Source organism: Schistocerca nitens, chromosome 1 (genome assembly GCF_023898315.1).
Source record: "Schistocerca nitens isolate TAMUIC-IGC-003100 chromosome 1, iqSchNite1.1, whole genome shotgun sequence".
Lineage (NCBI taxonomy): Eukaryota > Metazoa > Arthropoda > Insecta > Orthoptera > Acrididae > Schistocerca > Schistocerca nitens.
Window position 1 is genome coordinate 142,394,504 of NC_064614.1, and position 19,764 is coordinate 142,414,267.

General features: G+C 44.2%; 1 protein-coding gene across 1 annotated transcript in view; it reads left to right on the plus strand.

Annotated features, from left to right (window-relative positions):
• Positions 1-19,764, plus strand: part of LOC126243474 (forkhead box protein O) — a 717,094-nt gene that overhangs the window by 578,834 nt on the left and 118,496 nt on the right. Inside the window, exon 2 of the mRNA XM_049948166.1 lies at positions 18,395-18,577. Within this exon, the coding sequence (XP_049804123.1) occupies positions 18,395-18,577 (183 nt within the window). The remainder of the gene's footprint in view (positions 1-18,394; positions 18,578-19,764) is intronic.

A 19,764-nucleotide genomic window follows, 5' to 3' on the forward strand; every position in this document is an offset into this window, starting at 1 on the left:
TGTATCAACTTTTGGCGATATAAAGCGTTCCTTCCGCCATCCTTACATCTCGGTCCCGTTATTCTCCCATTCGTGGACACAACTAAGTTTCTAGGGCTCACGTTGGACAGGAAACTGTGTTGGTCTCCACATGTCTCTTATTTGGCGGCCCGTTGTACACGTTCCCTTAATGTCCTCAGAGTTCTTAGCGGTTCATCTTGGGGAGCGGATCGCACTGTCCTGCTTCGCTTGTATCGGTCCATAGTCCGATCGAAGCTGGATTATGGGAGCTTCGTCTACTCGTCCGCTCGGCCATCCCTCTTACGCCGGCTCAACTCCATCCACCAGCGGGGGATACGTCTTGCGACCGGAGCCTTCTACACTAGTCCTGTCGAGAGTCTTTATGCTGAAGCCGCCGAGTTACCATTGACCTACCGGCGCGACGTACTGCTGTGTCGGTATGCCTGCCGGCTGTTGTCTATGCCCGACCACCCCTCTTACAAGTCCTTCTTCGCCGATTCTCTCGACCGTCAGTACGGGTTGTATGTGTCTGCCCTGCTGCCCCCCGGAGTCCGCTTCCGTCGCCTGCTTCGACAATTGGATTTTGCCCTCCCTACCACCTTCAGAGAGGGTGAGAGCCCGACACCACCTTGGCTCCAGGCTCCGGTTCGTATTTATCTCGACCTCAGCTCACTCCCGAAGGAGGGTACTCCGGCTGCAGTGTATTGCTCACGGTTTGTCGAACTTCGTGCTCGACTTGCCGGTCACACCTTTATTTACACCGATGGCTCCAAAACTGACGATGGTGTCGGCTGTGCCTTTGTCGTCGGGGCCGCCACCTTTAAATACCGGCTCCTCGACCAATGTTCCAGCTTTACGGCCGAGCTTTTTGCTCTCCATCAGGCCGTTCAGTATGCCCGCCGCCACCGCCATTCATCGTATGTACTCTGCTCTGATTCCCTCAGTGCTCTTCAGAGCCTTGGAGCTCCCTATCCGGTCCATCCGTTGATTCAACGGATACAGCAGTCCCTCCATTCTTTCGCTGATAATGGTGGTTCTGTCAGCTTTCTGTGGGTTCCCGGACATGTAGGAGTGCCTGGGAATGAGGCTGCGGATGCTGCAGCCAAGGCTGCAGTCCTCCTGCCTCGGCCAGCCTCCCATTGTGTCCCGTCATCTGACGTTCGTGGGGATGTATGTAAGAGGCTTGTGTCGTTGTGGTGGGATGCTTGGTCATCCCTCCAAGGAAACAAGCTCCGGGCAGTAAAACCGCTCCCAAGTGCTTGGACAACATCCTCCCGACCATCTCGGCGCGAGGAGGTCCTTCTGACCAGGTTGCGGATTGGGCATTGCCGGTTTAGCCACCGCTACCTGCTCTCCGGTGACCCAGCCCCGCAGTGCCCTTGTGGTCAGGCATTAACAGTGCGCCATGTTTTATTGTCGTGTCCCCGTTTTAGTCAATTTCGTGTTGTCCTGTCCCTGCCATCTACTTTGCCGTATGTTCTAGCTGATGACGCTCGAGCAGCTGCTCGTATTCTGCGTTTTATAACTTTAACTGGCTTGTCCAAAGACATTTAACCTTTTTACTTATTTTATCTGCATATTTGTCAGGTCCTTTTGGTGTCCCCCCATCCCCTTGAGTTTTACCAGATTCCATGTGCTCTCACAACAGTGACTGGGCGCTAATGACCTCAGCAGTTGAGCGCCCTTAAACCCCCCCCCAAAAAAAAAAAAAAAAAAAAACAAAAAAAAAGCCATCTACTACAGGTGTGGGTGGTGTCAATTGGTTTGCCCATCTTAAGGTGCATGAAATATTGCCTGGGCCAGTTTCATTTCGCCTACCCTGTTCTTCACAGAGATCTGACTGGAAAAAGATATGCAAGATGCACGCTCTAGTATATGCACATAACTAGCCCCATACAAATTCCTAACCCCATACAAATTCCTAACCCCATAAAGAGTGTCCCGAAAACTTGTGTTTGTGAATTTTTAGTAGTTACGGAAACGCTGCGAGAAATGAATACTCGAACATAATCCAGATGCTAGTCAAGTCTGCAAGTTGCATTATTGTATTTGACCACTAACAGCACCTGTGAAATGTCCTCGATACGTTGCAAGAATCAGTCGTGGTCAGAACAGTGTTCTGTGCAGATGTGTGTGCATTATGTCAGAGCTCGGGGCATTCGAATGTGGGCAAATTGTTCGTCCTCGTATGGTGGGTCCTTCGGTCATCAAGGTAGTCGATGTGTTTGGTGTTTGAAGATACACGGTATCGAAGATTTATACTGCATACGGGAAAAGCGGAGAACGTCATCCGTAACTCACAACGCGGACGAAAGTATGTGTTAAGCCATCGTGATACTGTCTCTGAAGGCGACTGTGACGAAAAGTAATAGAGCGACAGTTATAAAAGTCACTGCAGTGCTAAATGGCGCACTTGGAAACCCTGTCAGCACCAAAACAATATGCAGAGACCTTCACACCCAGGGCATTAAAGAGCAAGGAACTTAAAAAACCACTCATTAGTGATGCAAATGCCCGTAACAGGAAAACGTGTTACCGAAGCCATAAAACCTGGACTGTGGAGCAATGGAAGACAGTCATTTGGTCGTATGAGTCTTGTTTCACACTGTTGCCAACATCTGGCCGAGTTTACGTTGGAAGAATGAACCACGGCGGGCGTTCGGTAATGGTTTGGGCAGCCATATCTTATTTAAACAGTACAACGCTATAAACAATATAACAGCTCGTTGTAAAATATGAAGACTGTCGTTCAACCCAGATGGCAATTTAATTTTACAGTCTCAATGAACAATGAGTAAGAATCGTAGGTAGGTCTAACAAATTGTTGTCGAAGCTACACTTTGCCAGTCAGTCACTCATGCCATATGTTGCTCGCGCATGGCGCTCGAATTCAAAGGACTACTTCAAGGCGTGCGCATACTGCTTATTTGTCCCGAGCCGTCACGAACTGCACGCAGCCAAGAAAACATGGCGAGTGTCAAAATTTATTCAGTATTTCATGTCACTAGCGACATGGGTCACTGAGAATCAGAAACAGGAGAAATTGGAAAAATGCCGCGTCGCCACGAACATTCGGGAAAGAAACAGAAGAATGAACCCCATGGTTACTGTGCAAGGTCGTGTTACTGCCAACGATTATGTGACCATTTTGTCTGATCAGGTCCATTCCATGGTACAGTGTTTGTTACCCTATGGTGATTTATTTTTTATTTATTTATTGTTCCGTGGGGCCAAATTAAGGAGAGATCTCCATAGTCATGGAACGAGTCAATACATGTAATTATAACACGATAGTAGAAACAGATAAAATGAAATATAAAAAAACATATTCAGGCGACAAGTCGTAAGTTTAAATAAAGAAAATCAACAACGTAACACTGGAATTTGCTTAATTTTTTAGCTCTTCCAGGAGCTCCTCGGCAGAATAGGAGGAGTGAGCCATGAGGAAACTCTTCAGTTTAGACTTAAAAGCGTTTGGGCTACTGCTAAGATTTTTGAGTTCTTGTGGTAGCTTATTGAAAATGGATGCAGCAGATTAGTGCACTCCTTTCTGCATAAGAGTCAAGGAAGTGCATTCCACTTACAGATTTGATTTCTGACTAGTATTAACTGAGTGAAAGCCGTTAACTCTTGGGAATAGGCTAATATTGCTAAAAACAAATGACATTAAAGAAAATATATACTGTGAGGGCAATGTCAGAATTCCCAGACTCTTGAATAGGGGTCGATAAGAGGTTCTCGAACTTACACCACATATAGCTCGAACAGCCCGTTTTTGAGCCAAAAACACCCTTTTTGAATCAGAAGAATTACCCCAAAAAATAACACCATACGACATAAGCGTATGAAAATATGCGAAGTAGACTACTTTTCGTGTTGAACTGTCACTTATTTCAGACAGTGTTCTAATGGTAAATAAAGCAGCATTTAGTTTCTGAACAAGTACCTGGACATGGGCTTTCCACAACAGCTTACTATCTTTCAGAACGCCTAGGAACTTGAACTGTTCCGTCTCGCTTATAATATGCCCATTCTGTCTGATCAATATATCGGTTCTTGCTGAATTGTGCGTTAGAAACTGGAAAAATTGAGTCTTACTGTGATTTAGCATCAAATTGTTTTCCACAAGCCACGAACTTATTTCATGAACTACATTATTTGATACTGTTTCAGTATTACACACAAGATCCTTCACTACCAAGCTGGTGGCATCAGCAAACAGAAATACTTTTGAATCACCTGTAATACTAGAAGGCATATCATTTATATAAATAAGAAACAGCAGTGGCCCCAGCACCGACCCTTGGGGAACGCCCCACTTAACAGTACCCCATTGCGACTGAACATCACTACCACTCTCAGTATTGCGGAGAACTACCTTCTGCTTTCTGTTGTTAAAGTAAGAGGCGAACCAATTGTAAGCTACCCCCCTTACTCCATAATGGTCCAACTTCTGCAGTAATATTTTGTGGTCAACACGGTCAAAAGCCTTCGTTAAATCAAAGAAAACACCTAGCGTTCGCAACCTTTTATTTAATCCATCCAGAACCTCACAGAGAAAAGAGAATATAGCATTTTCAGTTGTTAAACCATTTCTGAAACCAAACTGTACATTTGCGATGCCGTGTTGCAAGACGACAGGGTCCCTCTTGACATAGCTCACATAGTCCAGCACTGGTTTTGTGAGCATGAGGGTGAAATGAATATTATTTACAGGCCTATAAATGTGCTAGTTTATTACTGGAGGCTTTGTCCATGTATGCATATGTCACAAACACGGTGTTCTGAAATTCCCATTACAAACGTCTTGGGATGTTAGATGGGAATAACTACATAATATTTTGAATAGGAACCCAGGTCCGGAAATGTACCGTTTCCTTTCTACGACGATTTCAGTTCAGACGTTTAACTTATCCACATCTGCTGAGAAAAAGAGAAAAGTCTCAGAGTTGTTTGTCCTGGTATGCAATAGGGTATAAATCATGATTTGTACTACGTCAGACGGTCAGCTAATGTTACATAACGTCTGTCTTGCTACGATACTGCTAAGCTCATAATGTTTTAGTGTTATTACAAAAAAATCTACTTAAGTGATAAATAGATGTTTCTCTGTGTTTCCTTTCGAATTGTTACCTAATAATTGTACTGCATCACACCTAATTCAGTTCCTCGAGGAGAAGTGGATCAGTTAAACATTTGGAGTGAAACCGACGTAGAATTGAAACAGTACGTTTCCGGACATGAATTCCTATTCAAAATATTATGTACTCACTCTCCTCCACAAGTCCTAGAACTTTGTAATGGGAATTTCTAAACATCCTGTATACCGTCCTCTATTTACTCAGCTGTGCCCATCCGCTCATACACAGCCTGTAACACATTCCGATACTACCTGCGCAGGGCAATCCAGATGTCAGACGTTACCAAACATTTTCACCCCCCATTCCCACCACTACTGAACAGACCAAGAAGAAAACAAGTTCATACTCTAGTGCCATATAGTTCTTATCTATGTTTAAATTTTCGAGTTGAAACGTTTATGTCTAAAGTAAGGTGGGATGTTTGTCTAACAAAGAACAGTTGTATTAAGTGGTGTGCTGACTGCGTATCTGATTAAGTGTATCTTTATATTTACCTGACCCTGTTTAAAAAAAAAAAAAAATGTGTCTACTAGCAAGAAAGCAATACCAGTGAACCCAAACTAATTAAAACCTGTGCACAATAGTGACAAATGAGGGGTAAGTACATTCAGATCTACTCGATATTACTACAGCTCTGTAAATCTGAATAAGTACAATAGTGGTCCCTGTGCGTGCGTGAAATAAATTTCATACCTCGTAAAGATGTCGCCTTGGATAACGTTGATCTGCTCTCAGTACTACTAAATTAACTGCAATTGCAAAATCCAAAATGCAAGATATTTGACTGAGACACATTTAGAATTTGTTTCAGTAAAAACAACTTAGAATAGGGAGGCTGAACGTGACTGAGGAGAATGACTGTAATATCTTACTTGAAAATCGTACTACATTGTGGAAACTGACTTGCAATTGCTAAGCCATATCATAAAAATTAGATTTACATAAACAAATGATCTCCACAAAAAATACAGTAAAAAACTTGGGTGTTACATACAGAGCTGGTCTCATTCAAATTCGTCCTACTGCAAAAGCGCATAAATACATGAATATTGATTACCTAATTGTAGATCGATGTAACAATGCGTAGAAAGATTCTTCATCAAAATTCCGTACTAATATTTGTTGCATTTTCACAATTAATTTTACTTCAAATCTTGTTACTCACATAAATCATTAACACACAACACTGACATCATTACACTGGATATTTGATACTAAGCGACTGCCCACTGCGGAGCATCGCAACAGACACTGTCAGCATGTGGCGCGCTACTGCCTACCACTACTACTACTACTACTACTACTACTACTATTGAGCAACAACTAGTTACTACTACTGCTCTTTGTTACACGTACTTTGCGTCAGTGACAGCTGCCTCGCAGCGTTCTTTTACATGTACATCTTCGTAATCGATATACCGCTTATACTCTTGGATAATACGTTGAAATTCACAATTTTCATCATATGTACCTATTGCAGACTGTCTAGCTCATATCGCAGTTAGCATAAAATCAATTTCAATTGTTTTCCTGAAGAGGCAGGCACGGAGTAAAACGACCTAATAAAAAATTATTAGAAAGGGCCCCTGTTGAGAAGAACTGTTGCAGAAACGGACCGTGTCGCAAAGATTTTCATTTTCATTTTAGAGTTATGCCGTGATTTTTGAAAATGTTTGAAGGCCAATGGACAGCAGGTAGACAAATGACCTTCCACGATGAATTCCAAGAGATTAGGAGAGACGGAGACAACGACAAAATTGAAGTTGGATGCATCACATTAGAAAACTCGGTGGAGCATCGTGGGTGATCGTGGCTGAGGGGCAGTGCACGTCGGATGGGCTGTTATGACGGTGCTGTGACGATAGTGTCGGGTGTTTATAGGACTGTAGAGAAGTAGGCCTCGCGCGGACAGTCGGTCAGAGGCTGCTAGTGGAGGCTCTTTCGGCTTCCATTGTCTTCCCGCGGCGCTCACAGGGCTGCAAACTTTTATGCCGGCCGCGACGGCGTCCGCTCCCCCTGTATATCACCCTTCCCCCCCGCCCCCCACCCCCGACCTCACTGTTTCTAGCCGCCTCCGCCACCGCCGCCCGTTTTTATGTGGGAGCCGGATTTGAATCTTCAAAGATTTCTCGATTGGGCACCATTTCCGCGTCGGCGGCGCCGGTCCGACTGCGCGAGTAGTGCGTCTGCCCGCCGCCGCGGCGCCACCGTCTCCGCTTTGTGGACTCTGACCCACCGCCCCACACCTGCTCCGCTTCTCGTCATACGCGACCGAGGGTAGGCGTGGCAGCGCCGGGCACAAGTACAAGGACCTACGTGTCAGCAGTCGCACTTTTAAATACTGCCACTTCTTCGTATCGGCTGTCCCGTGCTCACACGATTTGTTTGGAACAGTGTCTGCTGTTTCATGATTTGGTAATGATTGTTGTTTAACTTAGTAGCGGGTGGGGTTAAGGGGGAGAGAAGCTTTATGCTACAACGGTGACAATTTGTTGTTTTTGCTACTAACAATGACTTATTCTCTGACAACACTTAAACGACCTTTAATTTCATTTTAACAAGATCGAGAACAGCTAGATGTTTCATTATGTGGCAGACAACCTCAAGTTTGGTTCACCTAGTGAGTCAGTGCCCCCTTTTAGCCACCACGATCGCCAGCGTAGTGCACAGTTAAAATTGCTACTTTCACTGCAGCGGAGCGTCTCGTTGTGTGTTTTGGTTACATGAAACAATCTCTGCAACGACTGTTCGGTGTAAATTTCGCACCGAATACGCAAAAGAACCTCCAAGTAGACCTACAATATGCTTTTGGCACAAGAACTTTGTTGAGACGGGTTGTTCACTGCAACATGATAATCACCAGGTAGCCCGCTTCTGGATTTGCTTGAAAACTTAATAATTTCCCAGATAGTTGAAACTGACCGAGGTGGGACGGTTTACTACAAGCAAGACGGTGCACCACCTCATTTTCTCACTGAAGTTAGAGGTTCCCTCGACAGTCGCTTCCCAGGTCGGTGGATTGTCCGTGGTGTGTCAATCGTATGATCACCTCGTTCCCAGACTTGACACCACTGGTTTCCTTTCTTTCGGGTTTCATTACAGACTGTGTGTATGTTCCTTCCCTACCAAACAATGAAGCCGACCTGAAAAACTGAATCTGCGCAGCTTTTGCACAAGTTACGCCCGATTTGCTGCAACGAGTGTAGAAGAAATTGATTACCGGCGGGGAGTATGCCGCATCACAAATGGTAGTCCATCGAACCAAAATCACACTTTACATTTCCATGTGAAACCTGAGGTTATTTGCTACAATATGACACATCTACCGGTTCTGTAATTTTTCTCAGCAAATGTCTATATCATTACAAAGTTGTAAAATCCTTTTTTACCCACCTTGTTCGGTTTCATTACTGGATGATAATCTGTTTACAATTTCCTCGACCTCTTCGAAGCGTGGTATTAGTTACTGCATTTATATGGACATTAATGTTTAAATCTCTGTATACTGTAAACAGAACATCATGACTGGACTATGGGCAAAGGAGACAATGTGCGTGTTAATAGTGCTAACATAACCATTGTACGCGAATCCATTTTCGTAAAGAAATGTGATTTGTGAGTCAGATCCCGACCGACAATTTCCCCTGGGTAGCGCTGCGTTCGCAAATTACGGTGAGCAGGGTGGTCTTAACTATGCATTAGCTCGTCTATGAGTGTGTGTATCGTGCTTAAAGATCAGAGGGTCTTCTTCAGTGATGGTACAACAGCAGCGGCGATGATTAGGCTCTCGTTCCACAGTAGCGTAACTGTTGAATAACTGAAGGCAATAGCAGTACTGTCTGTTATAATTTTGCCATTATTCTGTTAATAAGCTGGAGAGCCAAAGAAACTGGTACATCTGCCTAATATTGTGTAAAGGCCTCCGAGCACACGGAAGTGCCGCAACACGACGTGACATGGACACGACTAATGTGTGAAGTAGTGCTGGAGGGAGTTGACACCATAAATCCTGCAGGGCTGCCCATAAAGCCATAAGAGAACGAGCAGATGGAGATCTCCTCTCAACAGCACATTGCAAGGCATCCCAGATGTGCTCCATAATGTTCATGTCTGGTGAGTCTGGTGGCCAGCGGAAGTATTTACACTCAGAATAGTGTTCCTGGAGCCAATCTGTAGCAATTCTGGACGTGTTGGGTGTCGCTTAGTCCTCCTGGAATTTCCCAATTGACATGAATGGATGCAAGTGATCAGACAGGATGCTTACGTACGTGTCACCTGTCAGAGTCGTATCTAGAAGCATCAGGTATCCCATGTCACTCCAACTGCACACGCCCCGCACCATTACAGAGCCTCCACCAGCTTAAACCGTCCCCTGCTGACAAGCAGGATCCATGGATTCATGAGGTTGTCTCCATACCCGTACACGTCCATCCGCTCGATACAATTTGAAACGAGACTCGTCCATCCAGGCAATGTGTTTCCAGGCATCAACAGGCAATTGTCGGTTTTGACGGGCCGGGGCGAGGCGTAAAGCTTCGCGTCGTGCAGTTATCAAGGGTACACGGGTGGGCTTTCGGCTTCGAAAGGCTATATTGTTGGTGTTCGTTGAATGGTTCGCAGGCTTACACTTGTTGAGTGCCCAGTATTGAAATCTGCAGCAATTTGCGGAAGGATTTCAGTTCCGTTACATTCGACGATTCCCTTCAGTCGTCGTTGGCCCCGTTCTTTTAGGATCTTTTTCGGGCCGCAGCGGTGTCGGTGATTTGATGTTTTACCGGATTCCTGATAGTCACGGTACACTTGTGTGGTACGGGAAAATCCGCATTTCATCGCTACCGCGGAGACGCTGTGTCCCGTCTCTAGTGCGCCCTATGTAACACCACGTTCAAACTGGCGTACATCTTGATAACCTGCCATTGTAGCAGCAGTAACCGAGCTAAGAACTGCGCCAGACACTTGTCATACATAGGCGTTTCCGACCACAGTGCCCTATTTTGCCTCTTTACACATATCTATAATATATGTATGCCTATAACATTTCGTTTGGCGCTTCAGTGTGTATGTTTTGCAGTATAATCAGTAGTAATATTACATCCATTAAGTAAAATGACCGAAAACATTCAAGTTTAAATGCTCTTCAGAAGCGTTAAAGGCATCTAGTAGGGTAGAATTGAGCATCCGCTGATTCTGTAGCAATTTGTTAAGAACTTGACCCTCTTCCTGCTAAAATAAGATTGACAAACGTCAGATAAGCAGTAAATTTACAATGAAGAGTGAGTACTTTAAAACAATTCTATTTTGAGGAACACTGTCATGTTCAAAACGAGTTAAAGCAGCAGCAACAGGTATTGTTTTCGTCTTAAAGTGATGGTGTGTACCAATCACGTATCTTAAATCTTCCAGGTTTACTTTAAGTACATCAACTTTAATTTTAACAGCGTCTGTAAATCTCAGATGATTAAAACTAATCTTATCCATATTTTTTACAAAAGTTCTTCTCTTAACATAACCTGTTTGAACAGCGTCTAACAGAAATTAATCTGCTTACGGTAGAAAGGAGCTAAACAGTTTTCAAATAACTGTCTGTTGAGCGTGTAAGCTTTTTTTCGTTTCTTATATACGCATTTTGCCTGTGTTGTGAAAATTCTACGCGTCCTGCCACCTGACTTATTTTTCTAAGTATCTTTTTCGAATGCTGGGTAGTCCCTCTTGGATGTCCACTCCGACATTCGTGCCCCCCCCCCCCCCCCTTGTCCAGTCACATTTTTTTCTCGAACGCTAGTGATAACTTCATTTACTAGACGAGAAACCTTTACGTTCCTCACTTTCTTAACAATCACCTGAACTGTGCCTCCATACACACTAAGTGATCAAAAGTATCCGGACACCTGGCTGAAAATGACTGACAAGTTTGTGGCGCCCTCCATCGGTAATGATCGAATTCAGTATGGTGTTGGCTCACCCTTAGCCTTGATGACAGCTTCCACTCTCACAGGCATACGTTCAGTCAGGTGCTGGAAGATTTCTTGGGGAATATCAGCCGATTCTTCGCGGAGTGCTGCACTGAGGAGAGGTATCAATGTCGGTCGGTGAGGCCTGGCACGAAGTCGGCATTCCAAAACATCCCAAAGGTGTTCTATAGGATTCTGGTCAGGATTCCGTGCAGGCCAGTCCATTACAGGGATGTTATCATCGTGTAACCACTCCGCCACAGGCCGTTCACTATGAATAGGTGCTCGACCGTGTTCAAAGATGCGATTGTCATCCCCAAATTGCTATTCAACAGTGGGAAGCAAGAAGGTGCTTAAAACATCAATGCAGGCCTGTGCTGTGATAGTGCCACGCAAAACAAGGGGTGCAAGCCCCCTCCATGAAAAACATGACCACACCATAATACCACCGCCTCCGAATTTTACTGTTGGCACTACAAACGCTGGCAGATGACGTTCACCGGGCATTCGCCATACCCACACCCTGCCATCGGATCGCCACATTGTGTACCGTGATTCGTAACTCCACAAAACGTTTTTCCAATGTTCAATCGTCCAATGTTTACGCTTCTTACACCTAGCGAGGCGTGGTTTGGCATTTACTGAATGAACATTTGATTTAACGTGTGTGCAGCGACAGCCTCAGGTCAATACATGACTAACCAGACAGTTTTCAAATAATTATGAAAACAAATGACTGACTAAGAAAAATGTGACTCTGAGTAACATTACGCCACAGGCAATATGTTGAATCAGTTGTAACAATCAAATCAATGGCAAAACTACTGTTTCATCATTCAGAACCTCTTCACATGGTAGTAAAAATCAATAAACTGTTTGTCGTTTCATTATTAATACACGGCATCACAGATATATCCTACGCTCTATCAGTATTCAATTTTTTTTATCTTTTTCAGTGACACTTGTGTCAGGACACGTCTTTTAATTACTGCGTAGCAAATAAAGCGCCGAAGTGTTAGATTATAGAGGTCCCGGCACTAACGCAAAGCGCTAAAGTTTTGTTGTTGTTGTTGTTGTTGTTGTTGTACAGCTGGCGTTGCTTAACCAAATTCATAGTGTGATCCACGCGATAGGCTACAGTTCGCATCACAAACTATTTCTTCACTGTCCTCGAGAACGAATATTGTATGACTTAGTCATCAAAGATTTGCGAAGATGTTTCACAGGTCTGAGGCCTTACGAGACGCCGTACAGTATTACCGACCGAAGGCCATTCTCGTCCTTCACTGTCAGCCCGCACCGCTCCACGCAACAGAATTCTTCTGAGCTGCTCTTAATATTATCTCTGGCAGCTACTTCGCAGCCTCTAGTGCCGCAAATGAAAGTACCCAGTCCTCCGGTCGCCCGTGCACTGTGTCTGCCGAAGGGCCATCCGAGTATAACCAAGAGCTGTCTCAGAGGAGGAAATAAATTATAAGGCACAACACGGCTGAAGTGTCTTTGGATCTCCACTAATTAGCGAATTTTTTTCCAGCGATTCCAGAGGTCACCTTCCTTGTGCGTAAGAATACCGTATTGTACTTGACTTTTAATTAAGATTCAGTTTCTTAATAGCTCCGAAAGAACAATGGGGAATTTTTACAGTGTACATTGCATTAATGCAAAGCCACGACGCCTGTGAGTGTTCCGTAAAGGTCATTAAAAGATTTTTTCTTCATTCTAAGTTTACCTTGACTTCAAGCTTATAACCTTTTTCAGATATAAAGCAACTCAATGTAGTTGTTGGTGCGTTTGTTACGTTAATTTTCTACACCCGGTGAATGGGCGTTTCTCAGAAACTGCGTATCTTTCGAAGGCGAATCCTGTGCGTCCGCATTCCACTCTACCCTGAAAGTGTGTGTCCAGATTAAGGAAACGTTCCCTGCCATAAGTGGAACTACTTCGCCATCCTCAATCGACACACGACTTCCTTTCAGTTTTTACTTAATTTGGATCTGTAGTTTTGTAAATAGTAGGGTGCATTCTAGGTTCCGTATGTGTTGATGTCTCTTCTCTACAATTACATCTACATCTATACTACGCAAGCCACTTCATGGTGTGTGGCGGAGGGTAGTTCGTGTACCACTGTCCCCCCCCCCCCCTTTTTGCAGTTTCAGTCGCGAATCGTCAGCGGGAAGGAAGACCGCCAGTAAGGCTCCGTATGAACTCGAATATCTCTAATTTTACCTTCCTTGTATTTTCTCGAGATGTACGTAGAAGAAAGCATTGCGTTGGTTGGCTCTTCTAAGAGCGTATGGTCTCGGAATTTTGCAGTAAACCGTATTGTGACGCTGAACGTCCCTATTGAGCATATGCCACTGGAGTTAGCTGAGTGTGTCCGCTACGCTTTCGCGCTTACTAAATGAACGTGAAACGAAACAGGCTGCTCTTCATTGCATCTTCTCTATTTCCCTTATCAGGACATCGTGTACTGGTCCCAGACCGACGACTAGTATTCAAGTACTGGTCGAACGAATGTTTTGTAAGCTACTTCCTTTGTGGGTGGGCTACAATTCCTGAGGATTCCTACAATGAATTTAAATCTGGCATCTGTCTTACGCCTTACCTGCGATTAGTCTTTTGTGATAATTCCACTTTAAATCTCTCGATACGCATTCTCCAAGCTATGTATTTAATGGATGTAACTGCTTCCAAACATCATCATGTAATCGTGTGGGAATGGGTGCTTCAGCGTATTTATGCCCAATAAGTTACATTTCGCGTTTCCTGCACTAAGACTCGATGCCCTGCCGGCGTTTCTCCGTTTCGCTACAATTTTATAGCGTCGAGACGTCTCTGTATACAACAGTATCATTCGCGAAAAATCTCGTGGTACTAGCGAAGTTATCCAATTGGTCATTTATAAATATTATCAAAAGTAATGGTCCTGTAACACTCCTTTGGGGGACTCCCGAAGATAAGCTAGGGCGTAACAAAACAACAGAACGAGCTGGAATACTTTCCTCCTGACGATACCTGTAATATCAAGCTGCTGAGTTCGTGGCATTCGGAAGGACAAAAATACAGCTTCATGTCCATTCATTATGACATACATTTAATACGCATTCCTCTTTTAAAGCGATTAGTAATGATAGAACTGTTAATTTTCTTTTCTTCTTTGAGAAGTTAGTTGTTTGATGCGTGTGGCTATCAGGAACGTAATCCATACGGCTCCAACTTGACCTGCAGGTAACGATTCCATGTCACTGCTGTAGTTTCGACCACATTGTCGTGTGCAGAGAGAACCTCGTACGTGGAGGGTGTTTACTCAAACCGTATTCTGAGCTCAAACATAATGACCACCTCCTTGCCAACCAGCATGGATTCCGAAAATATCGATCGTGTGAAACTCAACTCGCACTTTTCTCGCGTGATATACTGAAAGCTTTGGATCAAGGTAGGCAGGTTGATGCCGTATTTCTTTATTTCCTAAAAGCATTTGACTCGGTACCACACCTACGCTTATTGACAAAAGTATAATCATACGAGGTGTAAAGTGAAATTTGTGACTCGGTTGAGGAATTTTTGGTAGGGAGGACGCAACTTTTTATCTTGGATGGATGTCATCGTCAGGTGTAGACGTACGTTCGGGTGTGCCCCAGGGATTGTGTTGGGACCCTTGCTGATCATGTCGGACATTAATGACCTTTCAGACAATGTTAATAGTAACCTCAGACATTTTACAGATGATGGAGTTATCTATGATGAAATACTGTCTGAAAGAAGCTGCATAAATATTCAGTCAGATATTGAAAAGATTTCAAAGTGTCGAAAAGATGGCAATTTGCTTTAAATATTCGAAAATGTAAGTCTGTGCACTACATAAAACGAAAAAAATTAGTATCCTATGACTATAATATTAGTGAGTCATTGTTTGAATCGGTCACTCAATACGTCGGTGTAACAATTTGTAGCGATATGACCTCGAATGATCAGATACGCCCACTCGTGTGTAAAGCAAGTGGAAAACTTCGGTTTATTGGTAGAATACTGGGAATGTGCAATTAATTTACAAAGAAGACTGACTAAAAAGTAACTCTTGCGTCAGGTTCTAGAACAGTGCTCAAATGTGTGGGTCTCGTACCAAATAGGACTAATAGGAGATATTCAACATATACAGAGAAGAGCAGTCACAGGTTTATTTGATCCGTGGGAAAGTGTCACAGAAATACTGAAGAAACTGAACTGGCAGACTCTTGAAAATAAACTAAAAACTATCCCGAGAAAGTCTAGTAACAAAGTTTCAAGAAGATGACTCTAGGAATGTACTACAACCTCTACGTATCGCTCAAGTACGGATCTTGAGGATAAGATCAGAATAATTACAGCACGCGCAGAGGCTTTCAAACAATCATTTTCCCTGCACCCCATACGTGAATGGGATGGGAAGAAACCGTAATAACTGGTACAATGGGACGTGCCTTCTGCCACGCACTTCACGGTGGCTTTCAGAGTATAAATGTAGATGCAGAAACAGCGTGGATTCCGTGTCCATTGACAAAGAATACGAGACTTCAGCGGGCGTTAGTCCTAACATTCTACTAGATGACTTTCGTAGGGCCCGAGATAAAGTGTATTAGAAGTGAGAAAGTGTTAGACCAAGCCAGGGAAATTCGAAACCAAGAACGGGGTGACCCAGTTGTTAAGGCACTGTTAGCATTTGCCGGAGGAGTGTGCGTACATTTCAGCGCCGTCGTCATGGCTCACATCCTCCAATGATTTCCAAAAAGTCTACAACCATAGCCGCTACCATGTTTAACTTACATCTCTGTTGGCTACAGTTCCTCCAGCCAAGAAAACAAAGGGTGTAACTGGGAATGAAAAGCATAGCACCGCTTGACATTTTCCAAACTCTCGTAAGGTATTTGATAAGTGGAATCTCCCTTGGCAGATAAATAACATCCTAAAACTAAGCGGGATTCAGACAACGCATTTTTGTACTATGTATGCGTTCGTAACTTGCTGAGCTTGGAGGCTCGTTTAGTACTGTGTCGTAATTACAGCAGCGAGAAATATTGATCATGCACTGACGTCCCGCAACACGAACATCCTTAATATTTCAGAAACTGTTCATGGAATTGAAAGTACGTTATCTTCAAGTGATGGAAAGGAAATGGGGAAGCACTTTTCAATACTTATCTCCTTTAAATACAGAAATACTGAAGCAACATTTCTGGACGAAAGTGTATTTTTGGTAATACTATTCGATATGTAGAGATTAGAGCAAAACTCCGTCTTCAGGCCACAAGCGGCCCATCAGGACCATTCGACCGCCGTGTCATCCTCACTGAGGATGCGGATAGGAGGGGCGTGTGGTCAGCACACCGATCTCCCGGTCGTTATGATGGTTTTCTTTGACCGGAGCCGCTACTATCCTGTCGAGTTTTTGCCATATGTAGAGATTTGTGGTCCAATAATATGGTAGTTACTAATGTTTGCAATAAACCGTAACGAAAGTGGATGAGACTTTTGTTTTGTAAGATGCCGTCACCTATCAGAGAGAATTATTTGTTAATTATTTGATGATTGGAGCGAAGTTCAAAGAAAGGCCCGAAACGTACACAAAATTACAAGCATGTTCAAGGATGAAATACTTCCTCTTGTAATCTTGATCAGGGCTCCACAGCTGACTGACACTATTATTGATCATTAAATAGAACCACTACAGATGTCCGGATACACGTTTATCGTGTAACGACCTGTTTTGTTTGTTAGAACATCATCAAGTTGTCGAGTTGTACCAGTGCCATGATTTAAGAGGTCTTGTTAACGTTACTTAAGACAAATAGACTCTTAAATCATGATATTCGGACAACTCAGCAACTTGAAGATGATCTGACGAAAGAAACCAATCGTGACAACAAATGTTTATTAACACAGCCGTGGTGGTTCTTATCATCGTTAATACAAATTGCTGTGTAGATTTCTGGATATTTTGATAATCTGGGAGTGCTCCGTAGGCAGACCGCGAGGAAATAGCGATGCGGTGTCAGCCTTCCTTGGCTTTGATTTCTCACATGTTCCGGCTGTTACTGTCAAACCTTTTCACCCTTCGACATACGTCACACCAGGTTACTTGTATTTTCAGGTGATATCGAGTGTCAAATAATAGAACGTCCTGTTGCCAGCAGTTGCTATAAATACAAACTCATCTCGCGCATAATGACTTGCTGTCGGCCTTTCATTTGCTATGTGTACAAAGCAAATTGGAGCTCTTTAATCTACAGGGTGAGAATTATTGAACTATATGAAAAAAACGTAAATTACTTACAAAACTACGGTGTGCACACAGTGTATTCAACATGTAAACGTCACTACAGATATTCGGAATTAGGTTATGAAATGTACGATATGCCTGCCGTCATTGGCGATGATCTGGCGCAAACGAATATCGAAATCCTGCATGACCCGGTGAAGTGTCGGAACATCGCTGCTGTCGATGACCTCCTGAATCTTTGTTTTCAGCTCAGCAGTGTCTTTGGAGTCATTGCTGCACACCTTGTTCTTAATATAGTCCCACGAAAAGGAGTCTCATGTGTTCAGATCCAGAGAATGTGGCGGCCAATCAAGGCCCATGCCAATGGGCTCTGGGTACCCCAGAGCCAGAATGCAGTCTCCAAAGTGCTCCTCCAGGACCTCACTCTCCTGCTTTGACGGGGTCACGCTCTGTCTTGCATGAACCACATCTTGTCGAAATCAGATTCACTTTGGATAATGACGATGTAATCACCTTTCAGAACCTTCACGTACCGTTCGGTAGTTACCGTGCCATCAAGGAATATCGCACCGATTATTCCGTGACTGGACATTGCACACCACACGGTCACCCGTTGAGAGTGAAGCGATTTCTCGATCGCGAAATACGGATTCTCAGTCCCCCAAGTGGGCTAACTTTGCTTATTGACGAACTATCCAAATGGAAGGGTGCTTCGTCGCTAAACCAAACCATACTAATTCCCATCATGCCCCACAGCCAACCGTGTAGTTTGAACCTCCTAACACAAACCATTCAGAAATTATGACGATTTTATTACCATGTAGTTCACTAATTGTCATCCTGTACATTAATATCTTGTCTATTCTAGTACGACACAGAAGTCTTGCCTGTTGTTTAACCCGTCGCACAACTGTAACCTGCCATTAAATGCAATGAACATTTGCTATATGACGTTAAACAGTGAATGATGCTACACAGATTTCCTCGTGCTGCTTGTGTGCGCCTGTTGTTTCGTATACTGAGTGTTGTTTTCTGTCTGCCCGCAGAACTCGATCCGGCACAACCTGTCGCTGCACAATCGGTTCATGCGCGTGCAGAACGAGGGCACCGGCAAGTCGAGCTGGTGGATGATCAACCCGGACGCGAAGCCCGGCAAGAGCGCGCGCCGACGCGCCACCTCCATGGAGACCTCCAAGTTCGAGAAGCGACGGGGCCGCGTCAAGAAGAAGGTGCGTGTCCCGCTGTTTCTGTCTGTGTGTCTGTCTGGCGCCGCTCGCAGTGCTAGAGGCGTGACTGATGGAGGCGCTCAGGGTCGCAGGTGTTAACCACGAGCTCGTCACGCGGGAGGGACATTCGACAGTTAGAGAGACAAACTGTATAGAAATGAAACAGTGTGGAGGAGAAGTTTCGCACTTGCATGGCTTGAGCTTGGCTTCACTGGGATGAGCTGACAACAGCTGACGGATAAAAACTATTTCCAGAATGAAATTTTCACTCCGTAGCGGAGTGTGCGCTGCAGAGTGAAAATTTCATTCTGGAAACGTCCCCCAGGCTGTGGCAAAGCCATGTCTCCTCAACATCTTTTCTTGGAGGAGAGTAAGTTCTGGAAGTTTGGCAGGAGAGCATCTGTGAAGTTTGGAACGTAGGAGACGAGGTACTGGCAGAGTTGAAGCTGTGTGGGCGGGTCGTGAGTCGTGCTCAGTTGGTAGAGCACTTGCCCGCGAAAGGCAAAGGCCCCGAGTTCGTATCTCGATCCGCCACGTAGTTTTAATCTACCAGGAAGTTTCAAAAACTCTTTTGTTTACAACCTCAACATTGCATCGACGATGGCGTATCCGATTGAAATTTCCACGTTACTTGAAAAAACGCTCAGTGATCCGTTCTTACGCTTTCTGAAGATGAAAAACCGGCTAAAACCTCTTCTCGAATGATGGTACGCGAATGTTGCATGAACTGCGGGAAGTTTTATAACTGAGTAGAATACTTCAAAAACCGTCGAACCTAAGTGAGAAACGTCCTGGCCGGCCAGTTGGTGTGCCAGCTCCTTCGCTTGAAACTCGCATTAACGCCATTATTCGTGAGAACCGACGTATTACAGTTGAACGTATTTCAAAAATAGTTGAGAGGTAGGTGTTGACACAGTTCGTAATGTCATTAGTAAAAAGACGAAGTACAGAAAAAAAAGTGCAAGGTGAGGGGAAAGATGCAAGGCGACAACACAGGGAAAGAAGACTCAAAATGTAGAGGCTTCTTAGGACGCTATAAACGGGGAAGGTGACTCTTTGAGAAGCAAGGCTTTAAGGTCTGATGAAACTTGGGTTCACCATTTTGAACCAGAGTCCAAAAGACGAAGCGCGGAAAGGAAGCACACAAGCTCAGATGTCTGAAAGAAATTCCGGAAACAAGCGTCAGTGGG